Source organism: Bombina bombina, chromosome 3 (assembly GCF_027579735.1).
Source record: "Bombina bombina isolate aBomBom1 chromosome 3, aBomBom1.pri, whole genome shotgun sequence".
NCBI classification, from domain to species: domain Eukaryota; kingdom Metazoa; phylum Chordata; class Amphibia; order Anura; family Bombinatoridae; genus Bombina; species Bombina bombina.
Window position 1 is genome coordinate 281,936,941 of NC_069501.1, and position 18,361 is coordinate 281,955,301.

The 18,361-nt window shown below is 39.7% G+C and overlaps 1 protein-coding gene across 1 annotated transcript in view; it reads right to left on the reverse strand.

The window, feature by feature from the left end:
- The window catches only part of MLXIPL (MLX interacting protein like), a 382,973-nt gene that overhangs the window by 49,417 nt on the left and 315,195 nt on the right, over positions 1–18,361 (reverse strand). The window contains exon 12 of the mRNA XM_053706321.1: positions 3,300–3,376. Coding sequence (XP_053562296.1) covers positions 3,300–3,376 — 77 coding nt within the window. The remainder of the gene's footprint in view (positions 1–3,299; positions 3,377–18,361) is intronic.

Sequence of the window (18,361 nt, forward strand, 5' to 3'; positions counted from 1 at the left end):
TATTCTAACTAGCTAAAATAAATACAAAGTTACCTGTAAAATAAATATAAATCCTAAGATAGCTACAATGTAATTATTAATTATATTGTAGCTATCTTAGGGTTTATTTTACAGGTAAGTATTTAGTTTTAAATAGGAATAATTTATTTAATGATAGTGTAGTGTTAGGTGTAATTGTAACTTAGGTTAGTTTTTATTTTACAGGTAAATTTCTCTTTATTTTAGCTAGGTAGCTATTAAATAGTTAATAACTATTTAATAGCTATTGTACCTAGTTAAAATAAATTGAAAGGTACCTGTAAAATAAAAATAAATCCTAAGATAGCTACAATATAATTATTATTTATATTGTAGCTATATTAGGGTTTATTTTAAAGGTAAGTATTTAGTTTTAAATAGGATTAATTTAGTTCATAATAGAAATATGATTTAGATTTATTTAATTAATATTTAAGTTAGGGGGGTGTTAGGGTTAGTGTTAGACTTAGGTTTAGGGGTTAATAAATTTATTACAGTGGCGGCGGTGTAGTGGGGGGCAGGATAGGGGTTAATAAATGTATTATAGGTGGCGACGGTGTAGGGGGGGGCAGATTAGGGGTTAATAAATTTAATATAGGTTGCGGCAGGGTCAGGGAGCGGCGGTTTAGGGGTTAAACTATTTATTTTTTTGCGGTGAGGTGCGGGATCGGCAGGATAGGGGTTAATAACTTTATTATAGGGGGGCAGGATAAGTGGTTACTAGGTATCATGTAGGTGGCGGTGGGCTCCGGGAGCGGCGGTTTAGGGGTTAATAGGTATAGAGTAGCTTGCGGTGGTCTCCGGGAGCGGCGGTTTAGGGGTTAATATGTATAGAGTAGCTTGCGGTGGGCTCCGGGAGCGGCGGTTTAGGGGGTAATAACTTTATTTAGTTGCGGCAGTGTAGGGGGGACAGATTAGAGGTGTTTAGACTCGGGGTACATGTTAGGGTGTTAGGTGCAGACATCTCCCATAGGAATCAATGGGATGTCTGGCAGCAGCGAACTTGTACTTTCGCTATGGTCAGACTCCCATTGATTCCTATGGGATCCGCCGCCTCCAGGGTGGCGGTTTGAAAACCAGGTACGCTGGGCCGGAAAAGTGCCGAGCGTACCTGCTAGTTTTTTGATAACTAGCAAAAGTAGTCAGATTGTGCCGCACTATGGGATCCGCCGCCTCCAGGGTGGCGGTTTGAAAACCAGGTACGCTGGGCCGGAAAAGTGCCGAGCGTACCTGCTAGTTTTTTGATAACTGGCAAAAGTAGTCAGATTGTACCGCACTTGTGTGCGGAACATCTGGAGTGACGTAAGAATCGATCTGTGTCGGACTGAGTCCGGCGGATCGAAGTTTACGTCACAAAATTCTACTTTTGCCGGTCTCTAGCCTTTGATAACTAAGGCGAATCAGCCTCGCCACAAATACGCTGCGGAATTCCAGCGTATTTGAGGTTGACGGCTTGATAACTACCCCCCATAGCCTCCTTTGGATTCCAGTACCACCTATATGCTGATGATACCCAAATCTATCTTTCCTCTCCTGATATCTCTTCCTCTTTACTCAACCAGATTTCTGACTGCCTCTCTGCAATTTACTCTTGGATGTCTTCACACTACCTCCAACTCAATCTGCCTAAAACTGAGCTGCTTCTTATTCCCCCCTCTTCGAGACATCCAACACCTGACATTTCTCTGACGGTTGGAGACTCTATTCTCAACACCTCACCCCAGGTCCGCTGCCTTGGGGTCACACTAGACTCAGAGCTCACATTCAACCCACATATACAAGCGCTTATCAAATCCTGCCGTTCACACCTACGCAACATTTCCAGAATTTGTCCCTGCCTTACTTAAAAAATGACAAAAATACTTATTCATTCCCTCATTTTGTCACGCATTGATTATTGCAACCTACTCCTAAATGGCCTTCCAAAACACTGCTTATCGTCCCTCCAATCTATTATGAATGCTTCTGCTAGACTCATCCACCTAAGTCACCGATCTACATCAGCGGCTCCGCTCTGTCAGTCTCTACACTGGCTTACCCATACACTCCAAAAGTATTAACCCTAACTTACAAAGCACTAAACAGTCTAACTCCAAACTATATTTCCTCTCTTATCGTGAAATATTCCCCATCCCGTCCTCTTCGATCAACCTCTGACATACGTCTCTCCACTCCTGTTATCTCTACGTCCCACTCCCGCCTCCAAGACTTTGCGCGTGCTGCTCCTGTCCTCTGGAACTCACTACCCCGCTCCATAAGACTGTCTCCAACTTTGTATAGCTTCAGACGCGTCTTGAAAACCCACCTATTCAGAGAGGCGTACCATATCTCCTCCATCCCTCATCTGAACCAAACTAATACATTAACTGCCTGACTCACTACTGCAACTACAACTGATGTAACAAGCTACCCTAACCTTATGTCTCTACACCCTAAACCTGTAGACTGTGAGCTCTCCGGAGCAGGGCCCTCTTCCTCCTGTACTAGATATGTTTAGTTTTATGTTTTGTATTTTTAGCAAAAATGTCATTGTATACACCTATCATTGTACCCAGCGCTACGGAATTTGGTGGCGCTATACAAATAAATGATAATAATAATAATAATAATAAAGGGGGTGGGGAAATTAAATTAAATTTTGAAATTTATTTGTTGATAATTCGATTCAAATTATGGAATATTCAAATCTGAAAAATTGAATTTATATATTTGTAATACTAGTTCTACTGCTTTCTTTAAATGTAATATTCGAATTATGCAATATTCAAAATAGAAACATTCGAATTGATATATTTGTATCTATTATGTATCAATTTACTAAATTCCCTACCACATGAACTATTGAACTTCTGAATAGTATTTGTTAAATCGAATGTGACATTCAAAATTTCAAATGTGGACATTTAATCTTATTATAAACAATCGTATTCGAAAGTGACATTCGAAAACTGTAAATAGCATTCAATTATAGACTTTTTAAGAATATTCGTTCTTATCAACATTCGATTATGTAAATCGAATTTCAACTATATCATTCGTTCTAACATTTGAATTTGAATATAAATACATTCACCCATCCCTATTGCGGATTATGCAATTAAACTGTTTAATAGTCCTTTAAAGTAAATTGATATTAATCCTTCTGAAAAATATCTGGCATGCTTTACGCCTTTGCTGTTGGCTTTGAAGTTGTGCAAAATAATAAGAATTGTACCAGTGCCAGTTTTTAAAGAAATTTAACAAAAGCATAATTCAAAACCTGTGTCCTTTCTTCTACTCACTTTCTTGTGTTCAGACCCTCTCCAGGAACTAGAGGTCAGAATACATGGCACATGCAGGGAATCCTTGCGATCATTTCCTTAAACAACAAAAAAGGAAATTATGCAGGAGTTAAAATTGCAATTTTTGTAAAGCAAAGCTTGAATAATAAAAATGATAAAACAGCAGCCCACACAGTGTTTGTTTATTTTTATTAGGGTTATAAAGGGATTACTCTGAATCTGCACAATTTTTAATTCTGTAATATGTAAATATGGTAACCCTTAACGTACCACTCAAAGCAGATTATGGAAAAGCTGCATTATAACCAGTCAGCACATAATTACAATTGTTGTTACATTAGTGGTTCTATCATAACAGCACATAGAATAATTAATAATAAAAGAGACCACAATAAAGCTAAAACCAAAGGGCGACAAACAAGGGTAAAGCACCAGCAAACAACACACTTAGGCCCCGATTCTGAAAAATGCGCTGGTCAAGACGTGGTTTTCCATGCCAACACTCGCAGGGGCAGCCATCATGGAATTCTATAATAAAGGGGCTTTCCCATTCAGATGAGAGCTCTCTGCTAGGAAAAAGTTTGAAATTGAGGGTGAAGTACAGAGGGGGAATCTGGCATGTTTTAAAACATGAATATTACGCTTGATACAAATCAAATTACGCTGATTTCAGTGCACTGTACCTCAAATCCTCTGTAATTTCCTTCTTTTCAGAATAATTAGTGTTTTGAGTATTTTGGTGAAAATGTCCCACTTTTTAACTTGCGTGAAAAATAATGAGAACTGAAGTGCGAAAATATTTATAGAATTACACTGGGATTTGAGAGAAGATTTCATATACACCCATGTTCAGCCCATTTAACGAAAAAACAACCATTACACTTTATATTTTGTACGAATTTCTTGCTTTTTTTGCACATCCAGCGTATTTAAATTACGATTTGCGTTGTGCATAGTTAATACGATTTATTCATGGGTAAATTACCTGCAAATATTCAGTTTTTTTATAAAATACAATTTTTGTTATACAATTTTGTTACCATTTTGATACATATTAACAATACAATTTTTTTCCTGCTTATTTTTGTGTGAATGGTTCAATTATTAATTTGTAAGAATTTAAAAAATGAATTTTATCGTGCATATTAGTAATGTATGCATCTCCTTCCCATACGAAAATGTAGTATATGCCCCTTAGCAAGTCACCCTGTTTTCAGGGTAAAAGTAGCTACATAATTCCACCATGGAAATAGAAGTTCTTATAGAATCTCACCAGCCCAGGTGAGCGTATCATAAGTTAAACATAAAAAGTTTGCGCTCGAGTGAAACCCAACTTCAATGGAGCTGGATTTCTGCAAAAAACCTAATACCTATACTTTCACACTCACCTGATCACATATAACAAAATGCACTATATGTTCTTCACATAGAAGAAAATTTTCTATTTATTTTTAAATAGTTATTTCTATATGTATCTTATATATATGCCTATATATCTATATGAATATATAATAAATATATACTGTAAGTATAGGTATATATACACACACATATATATACTATATATATATATATATATATATATATATATATATATATATATATAGGAATATCTATTTAAAAATACAAAGAACATTTTCCCCTATGTGAAAACATTGGAATGTTAAATATTTACAGTAAATACACACTAAAACACATTATTACATTTTAAAATTGATTAAAAATTATTGAAATGTTTTTAGTTATTTGAGTGAAAAGGCCTCCATTATATATATATATAGATATATATATTTACTGTGTTTAAGCACCCCACCCAAGTTCAGGTGTGCTCATAACAGTGTTATAGAGTTGTGAATAAAAAGCCAAGGAGTCTCATTCTATTATTAAAAGTAAAAGCAGGAATGTTTCAGCCCTCTGTGGCAAAAAGGACTGTAGAGTAGGACCAGTCGAATTGGGGCACCTTGAAAGTGGTGACTGGCTAAGCAGAATATGGCCATATTGTGTGACTAAGTTCCCAATATTATTTAAAAAAGAATAGTTGTCTCTTGATGTATTTGCAGGCAATTTTTTGCAGCAGTAAAAAATATGTTGTGCTTTGGAAAATGGATGTGCGCTGATACCTCTTTGTTTGTGTAATTACTGGGTCATATTGGCAGCACTCCCAGATGTGGATTTAAACTTTTTGTAAGGTGTGCTAAAAAAACAAATTTTGTATTTATTTATATATATATATATATATATATATATATATATATATATATATATATATATATATATATATATAGCCAAAGTATATATATATATATATATATATACAAAGTACATACATAAATACATATGTTTATATGTGTATCTATGTACTCACCTATGCATACACACACACACATATATTTTTATATATATATATATACGTTGATTGGAGTAGCCGTGTTAGTCCAGAGATTTAGATATCAAAATAACAAGAGTATTGCATTGAGCAATGATACTTTTTTATTGGACTAACTATACATTTATAAGATGACAAGCTTTCGGAAGACTGTCTTCCTTTTTCAAGTCTGAAGCAATACTGACCAATTTGATGGAATTTACAGATTATATCTTAAAACACAGGCTAAAAAGTGTTACAGAGGTCTGAATGCAGGGGGAGGAGGGGTGTCATAAAAATAATGATGGGGGTTTAGGAGACAGAAAGGTAGTGTCAGTAAAAGATTACAGGCAGGGGGAAAAATATGGTAATACACACAGCATATACTGACGTAAAGTTATATATCAACATAGAATCAATATGAATAAAGATGGGAAATTATGTATACAGGGGAATATAAAATAACATAGGTTAGGTTTCTCCTACATTGGTGTATCCGGTCCACGGCTTCATCCTTACTTGTGGGATTTTCTCTTCCCCTACAGGAAGTGGCAAAGAGAGCACACAACAGAGCTGTCCATATAGCTCCCCTCAGGCTCCGCCCCCCCAGTCATTCTCTTTGCCGCTCTGAACAAGTAGCATCTCCACGGGGGTGGTAAAGAGTATGTGGTGTTAGTTGTAGTTTTTTATTTCTTCTATCAAGAGTTTGTTATTTTAAAATAGTGCCGGTTTGTACTATTTACTCTACAGCAGAAAGTGAAGAAGATTTCTGTTGAGAGGAGTATGATTTTAGCACCAGTAACTAAAATCCATTGCTGTTCCCACGCAGGACTGTTAACCAGAGAACATCAGTTGGGGGGAACAGTTTGCAGGCTTAACTGCTTCAGGTATGATCAGTCATGTTTCTAACAAGACCATGTAATGCTAGAAGACTGTCAGAAATTCCCTCTGGGATTGCTAAGCCATTTTTTTTTTTTTCTCTTGTTAAGTGTATCCAGTCCACGGATCATCCATTACTTATGGGATATATTCTCCTTCCCAACAGGAAGCTGCAAGAGTCCACCCACAGCAAAGCTGCTATATAGCTCCTCCCCTAACTGCCATTCCCAGTCATTCTCTTGCAAGTCTCAACATAGATAGGAGGTCGTGAGAGTCTGTGATTTTTTATACTTAGTTTATTTCTTCAATCAAAAGTTTGTTATTTTTAAATGGCACCGGAGTGTGCTGTTTATCTCAGGCAGTATTTGGAAGAAGAATCTGCCTGCGTTTTTTCTATGATCTTAGCAGACGTAACTAAGATCCAGTTGCTGTTCTCACACATTCTGAGGAGTAAGGTACTTCAGAGGGGGAATGGCGTGCAGGTTTTCCTGCAAATAAGGTATGTGCAGTAAAATATTTTTCTAAGGAATGGAATTGACTAAGAAAATACTGCTGATACCGAAGTAATGTAAGTACAGCCTTTAAATGCAGTGAAAGCGACTGGTACCAGGCTGATTGATAGAGATATATGCTAAGGTATGTGCAGTAATATATTTTTCTAAGGAATGGAATTGACTAAGAAAATACTGCTGATACCGAAGTAATGTAAGTAAAGCCTTAAATGCAGTGATAGCGACTGGATCAGGCTTATTAATAGACATACATACTCTTATAAGAATGTGTTTTAAAACGTTTGCTGGCATGTTTAATCGTTTTTTAACATATGTTTGGTGATAAAACTTATTGGGGCCTAATTTTTCCACATGGCTGGCTTAAATTTTGCATAGAAACAGTTATAGGGAAGGTAATCCACAGTTCAGCTGTGGCAGTTTTGTTGTGTCTGTTTAAAAAAATGTCGTTTTTTTTTTTTATCTGTTTTTTGCATTAAGGGGTTAATCATCCATTTGCAAGTGGGTGCAATGCTCTGTTAACTTATTACATGTACTGTAAAAAATTCGTTTGATTTACTGCCTTTTTTCACTGTTTTTCAAATTTTGACAAAATTTGTTTCTCTTAAAGGCACAGTAACGTTTGTTATATTTGCTTGTTAACTTGATTTAAAGTGTTTTCCAAGCTTACTAGTCTCTTTATTAGTTCTAACATGTCTAACATAGAGGAGGCTCTGTGTTTATTATGTTTAAAGCCATGGTGGAACCCCATTTTAGAATGTGTACCAGATGTACTGATTTCATGTTAAACAATAAAGATCATTTTTTGTATTTAAAAACATTATCACCAGAGGATTCTGTCGAGGGGGAAGTTATGCCGACTAACTCTCCCCACGTGTCAGACCCTTTGACTCCCGCTTTAGGGACTCACGCTCAAATGGCGCCAAGTACATCAAGGGCACCCATAGCGTTTATTTTACCAGAGGATTCTGTCGAGGGGGAAGTTATGCTGACTAACTCTCCCCACGTGTCAGACCCTTTGACTCCCGCTCCAGGGACTCACGCTCAAATGGCGCCAAGTATATCAATGGCGCCCATAGCGTTTATTTTACAAGACATGGCAAAGGTTGTGTATAATACACTGGCAGCAGTATTAGTCAGACTACCTGAAATTAAAGGAAAGCAAAACAGCTCTGGGGGTAGATACAGAGCATACAGACGCTTTAAGAACCATGTCTGATACTACCTCACAATATGCTTAGTCTGTGGGTGATATTTGTGACTCAGGGAAGATGATTTAACCTGATTCTGATATTTCTACATTTAAAATGTATGCTTGAGAACCTCCACTTGTTGCTCAGGGAGGCTTTAGCTGCTCTGAATGAATGTGTACAATCGCAGTGCCAGAGAAATTGTGTAGACTGGATAAATAATATGCAGTGCCGGTGTGTACTTATGTTTTTCCAATACCTAAAGAGGTTTACTAAAATTTTTCATAAAGAATGGGATAGACCAGGTGTGCCGTTCTCTTCCCCTCCTATTTTTTAGAAGAATGTTTTCTAATAGTTGCCACCACACGGGACTTATGGCAGACAGTTCCTAAGGTGGAGAGAAGAGTTTCTACTCTAGCTAAGCGTACCACTACCTCTGGCGAGGACTGTTGTGCTTTTTTAGATCCAATGGATAAAAAATGTTTATTCAACAAGGTTTTATCCTGCAGCCCCTTGCACGCATTGCTCCTGTCACTGCTGCTGCGGCGTTCTGGTTTGAGTCTCTTGATGAGGCTTTACAGGCTCCATTGGATGAATATATTTGACAAGCTTAGAGCACTTAAGCTAGCCAATTCCTTTGTTTTCTGATGCCTTTGTTCCTTTGACTAGACTAACGGCTAATAATTCTGTTTTTTACTATACTGGCGCGCAGAGCGCTATGGCTTATATCATGGTCAGCTGTCGTGACTTTAATAAATAAGCTACTTAACTTCCCTTCAAGGGGCAGACCCTATTCAGGCCTAGTTTGAAGGAGATTATTACTTATATCACTGGAGGAAAAGATCATGCCCTTCCTCAGGACAGGCCCAAATCAAGGGACAAAAAAGGCCTAATTTTCGTGCCTTTCGAAAATTCAAGGCAGGTGTGGCATCAACTTCCTCTAAGGCAAAATAAGAGGGAACTTTTGCTCAGTCCAAGGCGGTCTGGAGACAACCGGACCTGGAACAAAGATAAGCAGGTCAAGGAGCCTGCTGCTGCCTCTAAAACAGCATGAGGAACGGACCCCTATCTGGTAACGGATCCTATAGGGGGCAGACTTCATTCTTCGCCAAGGCGTGGGCAAGAGATGCCCAGGATCCCTGGGCATTGGAAATTATACCCCAGAGATATCTTCTGGATTTCAAAGCTTTCCCCCCCAAAAAAGGGGAGTTTTTGCCTTTCACATTTATCTGCAAACCAGATAAAGAAAGAGACATTCTTGCATTGTGTACGTGACCCATTCAGTTCCAATAGAGGAACAGGGACACAGTTTTCCTCAAATCGGTTTGTGGTTCCCAAGGAAAGGAAACCTTCAGACCTATTTTGGATCTAAAAGATCTTAAACAAATTCTTTAGAATTCTATCATTTAAGATGGAAACTATTCGTACCATCTTAACTATGATCCAGGAGAGTCAATAGAGGACTACAATGGATTTGAAGGATGCTTATCCTCACATTACGATGCATAAAGATCACCATCGGTTTTTCAGGTTTGCCTTTCTAGACAGGCATTACCAGTTTGTAGCTCTTTCCTTTGGGTTAACTACAGCCCCTAGAATCTTTGGTCACTTTGGCGGTCCTTAGGCCGCGGGGCATAGAAGTGGCCCCTTATTTAGACGACATCCTGATACAGGCGTCAAACATCCAAGTTGCCAAGTCTCATACGGACATAGTACTGGCATTTCTGAGATCGCATGGGTGGAAAGTGAACAAGGAAAGAGTTCTCTATCCCCATATCAAGGGTTTCCCTCCTAGGGATTCTGATAGATTTTGTAGAAATTAAAATTTACCTGACGGAGTCCAGGTTGTCAAAGTTTCTAAATTTCTGCCGTGTTCTTCATTCCATCCGCGCCCTTTGGTGGCTCAGTACATGAATGTAATCGGCTTAATGGTAGCGGCAAGGGACATAGTATTCTAGACGTTCAGGCATTTGGTCAGGCTTTGGTTAGAACCAAGCCTGTGGTTAAAAATGTTGCTCCGCCATGGAGCTTAAAGCTGGTTCTTAAGGTTCTTCAAGGAGTTCCATTTGAACCTTTTCATTCCATAGATATCAAACTTCTATCTTGGAAAGTTCCTTTTTGGTAGCTATTTCCTCGGCTCATAGAGTCTCCGAGTTATCTGCGTTGCAATGTGATTCTCCTTATCTGGTTCTCCGTACGGATAAGGTAGTCCTGTGTACCAACCTGGGTTTTTACCTAAGGTGGTATCTAACAAGAATATCACTCAAGAGATTGTTGTTCCATTCTTGTATCCTAATCCTTCTTCAAAGAAGGAACGTCTATTACACAATTTGGACGTGGTTCGTGTTTTAAAGTTTTACTTACAAGCTACTACAGATTTTCATCAAACATTCACCTTGTTTGTTGTCTATTCTGGACAGAGGAGAGGTCAAAGGACTTCAGCAACCTCTCTGTCTTTTTGGTTAAAAAGCATAATTCATTTAGCTTATGAGACTGCTGGACAGCAGCCTCCTGAAGGGATTACAGCTCATTCTACTAGAGCTGTGGTTTTCACTTGGGCCTTTTTTAAATGTGGCTTCTGTTGAACAGATTACAAGACGGAGTCTTGGTCTGCGTTTCATACTTTTTCAAATTTAACAAATTTGATACCTTGCTTCTTCGGAGGCTATTTTTGGGAGAAAGGGTTTTTTACAGGCAGTGGTAACTTCCGTTTAAGTACCTGCCTTGTCCCTCCCATCATCCGTGTACTTTAGCTTTGGTATTGGTATCCCATAAGTAATGGATGATCCGTGGACTGGATACACTTAACAAGAGAAAACATAATTTATGCTTACCTGATAAATTTATTTCTCTTGTAGTGTATCCAGTCCACGGCCCGCCCTGTCACTTTAAGGCAGGTAATTTTTCCATTAAACTACAGTCACCACTGCACCCTATGGTTTTCCTTTCTCTGCATGTTTTCGGTCGAATGACTGGTAATGGCAGTTAGGGGAGGAGCTATATAGCAGCTTTGCTGTGGGTGGACTCTTGCAGCTTCCTGTTGGGAAGGAGAATATATCCCATAAGTAATGGATGATCCGTGGACTGGATACACTACAAGAGAAATAAATTTATCAGGTAAGCATAAATTATGTTTTTTCTAATAGACTCTGTATAAAATGATGGCTTATATTTAGGGCTCTATGCTGGTTGACACTATTGTGGGCTTTAAAATCGATTGCTTTTTAGCATGTTTTTCACTATAAATAAGGTGTTTTTTCAGACTTTAAAACACTTTTGGGGTTTAATTTCGGCCTGGCACTTATTTGGACACCTAAATCTAGTCAGAAAGGCCCCTCCACTCTAGAATGAAGAGGGAGGAGGCCTCATTATTAGGCCTAAAATTGTGCAGTTGTTTTTGCCTAGGCAATCCATGCAGCTTCATGTGGGGAGTCAAGAGGCATCATAAAAGACTCCAGGGAGGCTTATTTCCTGCTAAAATAATCCCTAATGAAGGTAAAAGGCTACAGTGAAAGCTGTTGCTAGTACTGTAGTGTGTTAACTGGTTAATAACTGTTATTAACTCCGGTTTGGGCATTAAGGGGTTAATTGATATGAAAATTTGTGTGCAATCTTTTCAAAGCATTAAGACTCTGTGGTGAAAATTTCATTAAAATCGGATGTTTATTTCATGGTTTTTTTGATGTTTCAGTAAAAAAGTGTGCATTAAGGGGTTAATTGATCTGAAAATTTGTGTGCAATCTTTTCAAAGCATTAAGACTCTGTGGTGAAAATTTCATTAAAATCGGATGTTTATTTGATGGTTTTTTAATATTTCAGTAAAAAAGTGTGCTTTTTTATTATTTAAAGAGACAGTAACGTTTTTGTCAAAAATAATTTTTATTGCATTATAGTTCTGTTTAAGTCTGTTAAACATGTCTGAGTCTTCAGATAGCCTATGTTCTGTATGTTCAAAGGCCAAGGTGGTTCCCCCATTAAATTTATGTGTGAAGTGTGCCATAGCGTCCAAACAGCTTAAGGACAGTACAATCACACTTAAAAATATAGCCCAAGATGATTCTTTAGCTGAAGGTAGTGAAATTAGCTTGCTTTCCTCTCCTTCTGTGTCAACACCAGCTATGCCCGCGTAGGCGATGCCCAGTACATCTAGCGCACCAATTGCGATTACTATGCAACAGTTAGCAGCAGTAATGGATAATTCTATCGCAGCATTTTTATCCAAACTGCCAGCTTTCCTAGGAAGCGTGATTGCTCAATTTTAAATACAGAAAATGAGCAAGTAGACGCAGAGGATAATTTATCTGTAGTGCCCTCACATCAATCTGACTTGGCGGTGAGGGAGGGCTTGTCTGAGGGAGAAATTTCTGACACAGGAAAAGTTTCTCAGCAGGCAGAGCCTGATACCATAGCATTTAAATTTAAGCTAGAACACCTCCGTGCTCTACTTAAGGAGGTCCTGGCTACTCTTGATGATTGTGACCCTTTGGTGGTCCCAGAAAAATTGTGTAAAATGGATAAATTCTTAGAGGTCCCAGTACACACTGATGCGTTTCCGATACCTAAGAGGGTGGCGGATATAGTGAATAAGGAGTGGGAGAAACCAGGTGTACCTTTTGTTCCCCCTCCTATATTTAAGAAAATGTTCCCCATTGTTGACCCCAGAAGGGACGCGTGGCAGACGGTCCCTAAGGTAGAGGGGGCCGTTTCAAAGCTAGCTAAGCGCACAACTATACCAATAGAAGACAGTGGCGCTTTCAAAGATCCTATGGATAAAAAATTAGAAGGTTTATTTAAGAAAATTTTTGTTCAACAAGGTTTTCTTCTTCAACCAATTTCTTGCATTATTCCTGTAACCACTGCAGCTGCTTTTTGGTTTGAGGAATTAGAAAACTCGTTCCAGAAGGAGACTTCTTAGGATGAAGTCATGGATAGAATTCACGCCCTGAAGTTAGCTAATTCTTTCATTACAGATGCCGCTTTTCAGTTAGCTAAATTAGCGGCGAAAAATTCTGGTTTCGCAATAGTGGCGCGTAGAGCGCTTTGACTAAAATCGTGGTCGGCGGATGTGTCGTCCAAAACAAAATTGTTTAATATTCCTTTCAAGAAGACCCTATTCGGGCCAGAGTTGAAAGAAATTATTTCAGATATCACTGGGGGAAAGGGCCATGCCCTTCCACAGGATAGACCTTTCAAAGTTAAAAATAAGTCTAATTTTCGTTCCTTTCGCAATTTCAGGAACGGACCGGCTTCTACCTCTACAGCCACTAGGCAAGAGGGTAATGCACCCCAGCCCAAACCAGCATGGAAACCATTGCAAGGCTGGAACAAGGGTAAACAGGCCAAAAAACCTGCTGCTGCTACCAAGACAGCAAGAAGGGGTAGCCCCCCGATCCGGGACCGGATCTAGTAGGGGGCAGATTTTCTTTCTTTGCTCAGGCCTGGGCAAGAGATGTTCCGGACCCCTGGGCACTAGAAATTGTCTCTCAGGGGTATCTTCTAGAATTCAAGGACCTTCCTCCAAGGGGAAGGTTCCACTTGTCTCGCTTATCTTTAGACCAGATAGAGAGACAGGCATTCTTACATTGCGTAGAGTACCTTTTAAAAATGGGAGTGATAAACCCAGTTCCAACAGCAGGACAAGGACTGGGATTTTACTCAAACCTGTTTGAAGTTCCCAAAAAGGAAGGAACTTTCAGGCCAATTCTTGATTTAAAGATCCTAGACCAATTACTCAGAGTTCTATCATTCCAAATGGAAACCATTCGGATTACCAGTTCGTGGCTCTTCCTTCGGATTGGCCACTGCTCAGAGAATTTTCACAAAGGTGCTAGGGTCCCTTCTAGCGATGCTAAGGTCAAGGGGCATTGCAGTAGCACCTTAACTAGACGACATTTAATACAGGCGTCGTCTTTTCACAAAGCAAGGGCTCATACGGACATTGTTCTAGCCTTTCTAAGGTCTCACGGGTGGAAGGTAAACATAGAAAAAAGTTCTCTGTCCCCGTTCACAAGGGTTCCCTTCCTGGGAACAATAATAGACTCGGTAGAAATGAAAATCTTTCTGACAGAGGTCAGGAAACTAAAACTTTTGAACACTTGTCGAGTTCTTCAATCCATTCCTCAACCCTCCATAGCTCAGTGCATGGAGGTAACAGGACTAATGGTTGCGGCAATGGACGTGGTTCCTTTTGTTTGAATTCATTTAAGATCATTGCAACTGTGCATGCTCAAACAATGAAATGGGGATTATGCAGATTTTTCTCCCCAGATTCAGATGGACCAGCAAACCAGAGACTCACTCCTCTGGTGGTTGTCTCAGGATCACCTGTCTCAGGGAATGAGTTTCCGAAGACCGAAGTGGATCATTGTCACGACCGACGCCAGCCTCTTAGGCTGGGGCGCGGTCTGGAAGTCCCTGAAGGTTCAGGGTCTATGGTCTTGGGAAGAATTTCTTCTCCCGATAAACATTTTGGAATTGAGAGCGATATTCAATGCGCTCCAGGCATGGCCTCAACTAGCGGAGGCCAAATTCATCAGTTTTCAGTCGCACAACTTGACGACTGTTGCGTACATCAATCATCAGGGGGGAACAAGGAGTTACCTGGCGATGAGGGAGGTATCCAAGATCATCAAATGGGCAGAGGATCACTCCTGCCATCTATCAGCAATTCACATCCCAGGAGTGGACAACTGGGAAGCGGATTATCTGAGTCTTCAGACTTTCCATCCGGGGGAGTGGGAACTCCACCCGGAGGTTTTTTGCTCAGCTGACCCAGCTATGGGGCATTACAGATCTGGATCTGATGGCGTCACGTCATAACTTCAAAGCTACACGTTACGGGTCCAGGGATCCCAAGGCGACATTGGTAGATACCTTAGTAGCGCCTTGGTCGTTCAATCTAGCTTATGTCTTCCACCGTTTCCTCTTCTCCCCCGGCTAGTAGCCAGGATCAAGCAGGAGAAGGCTTCGGTAATTCTAATAGCTCCTGCGTGGCCACGCAGGACTTGGTATGCAGACCTGGTGAATATGTCACCAGGAAAATTTACCATAAGATATGGCGGAAATATCTTTGCTGGTGCGAATCCAAGGGTTACTCATGGAGTAAGATTAGGATTCCAAGGATACTATCTTTTCTCCAAGAAGGATTGGAGAAAGGTCTGTCAGCTAGTTCTTTTAAGGGACAGATATCTGCTCTGTCTGTTTGGTTACACAAGCGTCTGGCAGCCATGCCAGATATTCAGGGTTTGTACAGGCTTTAGTCAGAATCAAGCCTGTCTACAGACCTGTGGCTCCTCCATGGAGTCTAAATTTAGTTCTTTCAGTTCTTCAAGGGGTTCCGTTTGAACCTCTACGTTCCATAGATATTAAGTTACTATCTTGGAAAGTTTTGGTTTTTTTTGTAGCTATTTCTTCTGCGAGAAGAGTTTCTGAATTGTCTGCTTTGCAGTGTAATTCACCCTATCTGGTGTTTCATACAGATAAGGTCGTTTTACGTACCAAACCTGGTTTTCTTCCAAAAGTGGTTTCCAATAAGAATATCAACCAGGAAATAGTTGTTCCTTCTCTGTGTCCTAATCCAGTTTCTAACAAGGAACGTCTGTTACACCATCTTGATGGGGTTCGTGCTTTAAAGTTTTATCTAAAAGCAACTAGACTTCAGACAAACATCGTCCTTGTTTGTCGTCTATTCTGGCAAGAGGAGAAGTCAAAAGGCGACTGCGACCTCTCTGTCTTTCTGGCTGAAAAGCATCATCCGGTTGGCTTATGAGACTGCTGGAAGGCAGCCTCCTGAGCGAATTACAGCTCACTCTACTAGAGCTGTGGCTTCCACATGGGCTTCCAAGAATGAGGCTTCTGTTGAACAGATTTGTAAGGCAGCGACTTGGTCTTCACTGCATACGTTTGCCAAATTTTACAAATTCATTACTTTTGCTTCTTCGGAGGCTATTTTTGGGAGAAAGGTTTTGCAAGCAGTGGTGCCTTCCGTTTAGGTTACCTGACTTGTTCCCTCCCTTCATCCGTGTCCTAAAGCTTTGGTATTGGTTCCCACAAGTAAGGATGAAGCCGTGGACCGGATACACCAATGTAGGAGAAAACAGAATTTATGTTTACCTGATAAATTTCTTTCTCCTACGGTGTATCCGGTCCACGGCCCGCCCTGGCATTTTGGTCAGGTTTAAATTTATTTTTTGTAAACTACAGTCACCACTGCACCTTATGGTTCTCCTTTTTCTCCTAACCGTCGGTCGAATAACTGGGGGGGCGGAGCCTGAGGGGAGCTATATGGACAGCTCTGCTGTGTGCTCTCTTTGCCACTTCCTGTAGGGGAAGAGAATATCCCACAAGTAAGGATGAAGCCGTGGACCGGATACACCGTAGGAGAAAGAAATTTATCAGGTAAACATAAATTCTGTTTTTATTTTACAGGTAAATTTGTCTTTATTTTAACTAGGTAGCTATTAAATCGTTAATAACTATTGTACCTAGTTAAAATAAATACAAAGTTGCCTGTAAAATAAAAATAAACCCTAAGCTAGCTACAATGTAATTATTAGTTATATTGTAGCTATCTTAGGGTTTATTTTATAGGTAAGTATTTAGTTTTAAATAGGAATTATTTAGTTAATTGTAGTTATTTTATTTAGATTTATTTAAATTATATTTAAGTTGGGGGGGTTAGGGTTAGACTTAGGTTTAGGGGTTAATAACTTTATTATAGTGGTGGCGACGTTGGGGGCAGCAGATTAGGGGTTAATAAATGTAGGTAGGTGTCGGCGATGTTAGGGCAGGCAGATTAGAGGTTAATAATATTTAACTAGTGTTTGTGATGTGGGAGTGCGGCGGTTTAGGGGTTAATATATTTATTATAGTGGCGGCGATGTCCGGTTCGGCAGATTAGGGGTTACATTTTTTTTTATAGTTTTTGCGATGTGGGGGGGCCTCGGTTTAGGGGTTAATAGGTAGTTTATGGGTGTTAGTGTACTTTTTAGCACTTTAGTTAAGAGTTTTATGCTACGGCGGTTAGCCCATAAAACTCTTAACTACTGACTTTTAAATGCGGTACCATTCTTGACAGGAGAGGGTCTACCGCTCACTTTTTGGAAGAATTGTAATACCAGCGTTATGCAAGTCCCATTGAAAATATAGGATACGCAATTGACGTAAGTGGATTTGCGGTATTTACGAGTCTGACCAAAAAAGTGAGCGGTGAGCCTGTCATTTCAAGACTCGTAATACCAGCGGGCGTTAAAATGTAGCGTTGGGACCTCTCAATGCTGCTTTTTAAGGCTAACGCAAGACTCGTAATCTAGCCGATTATATCCTAAGTAAACATTATATTGAAAATATGCCCCCTCCACGCTGCTGACATTCACATTCATTAATGAAGATTTCAGAATGTTCTAAGCAAGACCTATACTTTCCAACATCCCAAATTGCCTGTGAGGGAAAGACAACTTTTTAGAAAATTTCCCCTGGCTCGAACATGCAAGACTGGCGAGAAACAGTTGACCATTTCATGTTGGATGCAGTGGTCCTTTGATCATCTGGCTCATAGACTGCAGGGTTGGTAGTAGTATTCTATCTCCAAGATGGTGACAAATGAAAAACCAACTAAGGGCCAGATTACGAGTGGAGCGCTAACAGTTACGCACAAGCGATAAGGGGTATATCACGGGTGTTTGCACCCATTGGGTTTATCACTCGTATTATAAGTTGAAACTAAATGTGATCCCTTGAGCACAATCACAATTTACACTAGAATGATTACCACATCCTCAGAGCTCTGGTTTACAACAGAGCTCGTCACAAAACACATCAAAAATAGATTACAAATTACAGTTACATTCATAATAATAACTCCATCTAATAAAAAATATTTAAAAAAAATATTGCACTAAAAGTTATAACGATTTAAAGATATGGGGCGCGATCCGATATACGGCGTAGTTTGCGGCGCAAGCGAGGGAACCCGCGTCGCCTGCAGTTTCAGCTTGCAACTCGAGCTATCCAATATGCGGCGCCGTCAGTTGCTAAAGTGGCGCAAGTCTGACAAAGTAGCGATGTCCAGAAATCTGCGTAAGTACAGATTTTTGGAGTCGCCAGTGACTTGCGCCACGT